The sequence below is a fragment of the Vollenhovia emeryi genome, unplaced genomic scaffold, assembly GCF_000949405.1.
Source record: "Vollenhovia emeryi isolate VEMERY1.0 unplaced genomic scaffold, V.emery_V1.0 DF939190.1, whole genome shotgun sequence".
Lineage (NCBI taxonomy): Eukaryota > Metazoa > Arthropoda > Insecta > Hymenoptera > Formicidae > Vollenhovia > Vollenhovia emeryi.
The window spans coordinates 731,327-737,386 of record NW_011967176.1 but is presented as its reverse complement, the minus strand read 5'-3'; the positions used below and the strand labels follow the sequence as shown (position 1 = coordinate 737,386).

Genomic DNA, 6,060 nt, shown 5'->3' with positions numbered 1-6,060 from the left:
GGCGCAAAGTGCCTCGTTATACTCGTGGCCATTGCATGAAAATCAGAAGCCGCGGCGAACGGAAAGAATTGAGGAGTAAAGTGGACGATAAGGCATTCTGTGGGAATGATTAAGCATGGCAATTTCAGTGGGAGAAACAGCGGACCGATGAATCGGCTCTAACGAACGCGGATGCGTTTTTTTTTTCGACTTGTAAAACTCGCACGAGATCCGTCTCCTCCGTCGGGGGGCGAAATGCCTTGGCGAATTTACATAACGACGTGACATATAGCGCAGATACATATAACGTAATAATTAGAGGCGTTCAGCGCCATTTTATTTGGCGGGGGTTCAGCGTCAGCGATTGATCGGGACGTCGCGTCTCTCTGTTCGCGCGAAATCGTGTTTCGTGACGTTAAAGCCGCGTTTAGAAGGAACGACTTCGATCACGTGGCCACGCAAAACGCAGTAATGGGGCCCGGTTTCATCATTTCCGATTAATTTAATCGGCTGATTAAGTGGCAACCGTGATTGGTCAATTTTGCTTACGATAAATATGCGATTGTTCAATCTCACTGGAACACTAAGGCCGGTATTCATAGTCAGATCTTATATTCAAGACCGTCTTGAATTTATCTAAAGATGCTGTACGGAATATTTAATTGGCTATGGAGCATCTATAACCTTAAGACGATCTTGAATATAAGATTTGACTATGAATACCGGCCTTAAATTTTAATCGGAGATGGCGAAACAGACGTTCGCGTGTGTGTGTTATATGAAATTATAATTATCTACTTGAAAAATACGAGAGACGAAGGCGCAGAATTGGGCGTCGATTCCCTTCGATATATCGATCGACCAGCACTCGCTCATTACTTCACGCCGTCGCAGTTGTTGCGAGACTTGCGAGTGTTGCGACGTTGAGGGACGATTTTCAAGCGTACCGCCAACAAGCACCCTTGTCGGAGTCACCGGAGAACATTCTCGACGAGTTGTGGCGGACGAGGAAGGTATCGGAAGGTTTTTTCGAAAAGAGAATCGCACTCGCGACGACACTCGGTCGCAATGTCGATCGGAGTCCCCATCAAGGTGCTTCACGAGGCCGAGGGCCACATCATAACCTGCGAGACGAACACCGGCGAGGTGTACCGCGGCAAGCTGATAGAGGCGGAGGACAATATGAATTGCCAGATGCAGAATATCACGGTCACGTTCCGGGACGGCCAGGTGGGGCAGTTGGAGAACGTGTACATCCGCGGCTCGAAAATCAGGTTCCTCATTTTGCCGGACATGCTGAAGAACGCGCCCATGTTCAAGCGACCTGGCGGCAAGGGCTCGGGCACAGCCGGCAGAGGGAAGTCCGCTATACTGCGAGCCCAAGGTTTGTCCTACGGGATCATTATTCTTGTAAACGTCGCTCGGATTAGAAGTTACATTACATTCTGACAACGAGAAACTAGGTGCTTTCCAGCAACGTACACAGGAGACACTGTAAAGCCTCGTGTCTACATGTCGGGAGGTGCTTGCCAGCAAGAGACAGATCGACACAGTGCAACGCAGAATCGTTTCATTTTTGCTTAACAATAGCAAACGAAGATAAAAGGATTCATTGTGTTAGTGTCTCCTGTGTACGTTGCTGGAAAGACCCGAGAATTGTGTTCCAGTTCGGAGAAATGTGTGACCAACTTGCAGCTTTTACGGAATAGTTGCAAGTTGATTAACTACACATTTCTCGGAACTAGAACTTGGACACTTATTTAATTTTCAAATGTATTTGATCCACATTTGAGCCTACTTTGAGTCTACATTCTCGTCTATCGAGGCAGTCATAGAGTTGAAGACTATTCCAACAGATTGGAATCCACTTCTGAAGCCAACGGCACACGACACTATTTTTCCTACTGAATACATACTTACTCGTAAGCAATAGCTTACGAGAGCCAATCAGGATTTAGCTTTAAATCACCCGATTTAAAGCTCTGCATCTTTATTGGTTCTCGTAAGCGATCCAGTAAGAAAAATAGCATTGTGTGTCGTTGGCTTAAGATACTTAATCCCATCGCTAATATTAGCAGTCGTGGATTTTTAATGACATGAGATATTTAATACTAAAATGAATAGATTTTCGTAGGTTTATATCCTTTTTGAAACGAAATTCGCATGTTGCACTTGTACATATCTGACAATTCTAACGTAATGAAATACTTTCAGCTCGCGGTAGAGGAAGAGGCCAAAATCAAAGAGGCAAGGGTACTGGTTCGGCACCTTGGCTGAATCAGCAGAGTCAACCGGGTGGATCTCAAGCTGGGAGAGGCAGGGGATAAATTGTATAATAAATATATTCTGATATTTAAGGACGAGTGTAATTTACTCCCGTATTTTTGTATATCATTTCGGAACAATATATTTCTGTGTAGATCGCGACTCATATTTTTAATGCATGTGATTGATAATAAATTAACTATCACTCTATATATTTTGTCCATTATTAAGAGATTACATCTTTGATGTCCAATCAGGATTAAATAATGTTCACTATTTGTCTTAATTGTGAGTTCACCACCGAGTTTACAATATAAAAATGTAACTAGTATGTTATTGAAAAAAAAATTTATTTCTATTCATCTTTTTTTAATTGACACGTTCGACTTCCCAATCAAAACTTTTCAATTTTACTTAATCTAATAATTGGCACTCGTTTCTCAAATCCAAATTTAACCGCGCTCACAGTACTTGAAGTGGGAATATAGCATTGGTGATTAGTTCCGCCGTTTTGCTTCAAAGCCAATGAAAACTTCGACAAGACTGTTCAGACCATAGACATAGTAAATATAGACCGAGCGTCCCATTGAATAAGCTGAAGCTTGTGAAGAGAGAGAGAGAGAGATTTAAGAAGACTTTCTTTCTCTGTTTCACCATCGAGACAAAGGAGGCGCAGACACGATTCTTTTCTTCTATGATAGTGTAAGACAGAGAAAAAAAGTCTTTTTAAATCTTCTCTCTCTCTCTCTCTCTTTACAAGCTTCAGACTCTCTCTCCTCTCTCTTCTTGGGACTCTAACTCCTATGTAACGGCAGAGAGAAACCTGAGGGCCTGTGTCCACGATGCTAGAACTTGGACCAAGTTCTAGCCTCGTAGATACAGGCCTTGAGAGTAGCCACCGGAAGTCTACTAGCTCAGAAACAGATATGCCTCCTGACCAAGTGGATGTCAACTACGTCCGTTCACTCGATAACGGTACACACGCTATGGTTCGTGTCCAAACTTCTCAGATGGATACGAGAGTCAGATGAGAGAAACAAGTGAATCAATTAATCGTTCTGACATTGTATTATTGAAAACAATAGATTGATCACAATAGATATCTCATATGACTCTCAACGGCACATCTTTTTTCTTGTATTAGGTACTTTACTGTTACTGTTTTCACCAGTTTTCACCGCGCATGCGCCAAAACCCGGCCCATTACTGTCTCTGCCTCGAGCGACTATTGGTCGGCGAGTGAAAACAGCCATAGACCGGGGTTTGGGCTCAGGCACGTGTTTTTGACATAACCTGTCGTGGCGAACGCAGCTGCAATTATGTTTAAACAATCTCAGCCGCAGTTACTTGACGTAAATAGAAAACCTAGTCAGCCGAAGAGGCGAAGAAAGCTCACACTTGTCTTCGACGAGGAGAAACGACGGTAATTATTTCGGCAAATTGTATACTTGTGTACACAGTCTGCGCGAACTTGTTTATATTTACGCAAGAGTGCAGAGAATTTTTAGGAGGATTTCGTAAGAGGAAGCTAGAGCGAAAGAGGAAGGCTCAGGAGCAGTTGCAGCAACAACTGAAAGAGGAACGAAAGAAAATTAAACAGGAAGTGAGTCGTGCTCTTGTTTCGAGTTGCCGAGGTGTCTCCCGAAGAATTACAGAAAGTACGATGATAATACATGTCATGTTTTCAGGCGCGAGAACGTTACAAGAAATCATTATCGCATCAAGTTGTCCCAGAGCTAGAAGAATTGTTGTCTAAACAGGAATACGATCACGGAGGGCACACGATTAGTATTTTAGAGTTGAACGTTGCAGATCTCGCGGAGGGAAGCGCGTGGATAGGTGAGAACAGAACTGCAGTAGTAAAGGAAGAGGCGCAAGATGACGGAAGTGACCAGTGTGACGACGACGACAGCGAGATTGTGGGAATGTCGTTACAAGAGAAACGTATGGATCGAGTACAGCAGAGAGTACAGCAGACCAAGTCTGACGGTCGCGAAGTGAAATCTGCAAAAGAACTGAAACAAGAGATCAAGAAGGCGGCGCTGAAACGAGTGCAAAAGAGTAAGGCGTTTCAACAGAAACAGAGGCTGGAACAGCAGAAAAACAAGAGGCAAAGCAGACAGAAGTTGCACAAAGTCCAGAAGCTGGCGCGCAAACGCGGCAAGAGGACCAAGAAATCCGGGCGTTAGGACTTTCGACACAAGTTTACTGCAAAAACTCGAAATAAATATATTTTATAACTTTGTGAACGTCGTGTACGTACACGATATATAAACGTGCGTTCGTTACTTCTTTTTCTTTCCGCCGCTTTTCGGGGCGTACGGGCAAATGTTCCTGTTGAGACACTCCGAGCACTTGGGAAATCGAGGTAGACAAGTGGTCTGACCGAATCCCACGAGGAGGTGATTTACTTCTTTCCACAGGGGTTTCGGAAGCCAATCCTCCAGCTCGTGTCTGGTCCCCTCCGGCGTGTTCGTCGGTTTTCTCACCCATTTCAGTCTGTTGCAAATCCTGTGAACATGCGTGTCCACGCCGATGCCGGACACTTCTCCCCAGGCAATTTGCATGCATATGTGAGCCATTTTAGGCCCTACCCCTGGTAGCTCGCACAATTCTTTCGCTGTCCTCGGTATATCGCCACCGTATTTATCGAGAAGGATTGTTGACGTCCTCTTTATATACTCCACTTTCCTCTGCGAGAGAAAAATACATATCTTTAATATAAAAAAAAACCTAAGCATACACCAAACAAATCTACGTGGTAATGAAATTAAAACTTAGCGAAAGAAGAAAACGAAAGGTTTATAACATAGCTGATAAATAGATTCGTATTATTTACGAAATTATTCATATGCCAGGAAGTTTAAAGCAAAGGTTGAATTCCAAGAATGTTTTGTAAACAGGCAATTAAGTCTTTACTTTCCAAAATCCGACTGGAAATATCAGCTTGCCCAGAACGTCGTCGGGGGTAGCTGCTATTATATCTGGCTTGCAACCGTAAGAGTTGAGGCGCTGCATAGCAGCGTGCGTGACCTGATCCTTCGTCTGGCTGCTCAGCATCAGGGCGATCAGCGATTGATATCGAGACACCACGGGACTGGCGTCGGGGTCCGCACACTTGTGGCAACCCATCGTGTCGACCGGGGCCGCCTCGTGTTTCCTCATTTCTTTAATGTTTTCGAGAATCGTCTCCCAGTTCGGTGGCATCCACTGTTCCTCCTTGATGCCCTTCGGGTCTGTCGATTGAACCGCATTCTCGTGCTTCACCTCACAATTCTCAGTTTTGACGTCCGTCAACGCTTCCGCAGCTTCGCTCTTTACCGCAACTGACGTAACGTCGGCCTCTTCGACGTCCGTCGCTTCGTGCTCGATCTTGATCGGTTTACGTTTCTTCACCGGTTTCTCGTCGGCGAAGTAGGGCGACGTCTTCTCCGAGGAGTCCGCGTTCACGAAGGTTCTGTTGGAACGTAATGCTCTTGAGACACCAGCCAGCTTCAACCGTTTGCTCATCTTGTCGGGTTACAGAAACGCGTTAGGGTGCTGTCGAATCAATTTTTACGAGCAACGGAACACACGCACTCACATGCGGCATTTAAAATTGGCATAACCAATCCCGCTCGCACCCAGCACCGGTCAGTCAAGGCTAGAGCTGCAATTAGAGTGAAGACAGTTGTTCGCTTCGTGCAACTGCACCGTGCTTAGCTGTCTGCACTCAAAAGAGAGATAGATAGCAGAGAGAAGCCTGAGAGATGTCACGGCCCCGTTTTTCGTGATACGCGAATGCGATACGCCCTCTGTGGACATTGAAAACGTGGA

General features: G+C 45.0%; 3 protein-coding genes across 4 annotated transcripts; 2 read left to right on the top strand and 1 right to left on the bottom strand.

The window, feature by feature from the left end:
* The first annotated feature begins 713 nt into the window (after window positions 1–713).
* Window positions 714–2,456, top strand: LOC105562358 (small nuclear ribonucleoprotein Sm D3). The gene is made up of 2 exons (XM_012013139.1): window positions 714–1,363; window positions 2,194–2,456. The coding sequence occupies exons 1-2, from the start codon at window positions 1,048–1,050 to the stop codon at window positions 2,304–2,306; spliced, it is 429 nt and encodes a 142-aa protein (XP_011868529.1). The 5' UTR covers window positions 714–1,047; the 3' UTR covers window positions 2,307–2,456.
* Window positions 2,457–3,085: 629 nt separating this feature from the next.
* On the top strand, window positions 3,086–4,530 carry LOC105562356 (nucleolar protein 12). Of its 2 annotated transcripts, XM_012013137.1 has the most exons (4): window positions 3,086–3,233; window positions 3,416–3,667; window positions 3,742–3,847; window positions 3,933–4,530. In XM_012013137.1, exons 2-4 carry the CDS (start codon window positions 3,564–3,566, stop codon window positions 4,431–4,433), a joined length of 711 nt encoding a protein of 236 aa, XP_011868527.1. In that variant the 5' UTR covers window positions 3,086–3,233; window positions 3,416–3,563; the 3' UTR covers window positions 4,434–4,530. The 2 variants fall into 2 exon arrangements, with proteins under 2 accessions (XP_011868527.1, XP_011868526.1); XM_012013136.1 differs by having other exon boundaries at window positions 3,086–3,667.
* On the bottom strand, window positions 4,449–5,999 carry LOC105562357 (endonuclease III-like protein 1). Its single transcript, XM_012013138.1, has 2 exons — window positions 5,164–5,999; window positions 4,449–4,937 (listed from the first exon to the last, which is right to left on the bottom strand). Exons 1-2 carry the CDS (start codon window positions 5,752–5,754, stop codon window positions 4,530–4,532), a joined length of 999 nt encoding a protein of 332 aa, XP_011868528.1. The 5' UTR covers window positions 5,755–5,999; the 3' UTR covers window positions 4,449–4,529.
* Between the last annotated feature and the right edge of the window lie 61 nt (window positions 6,000–6,060).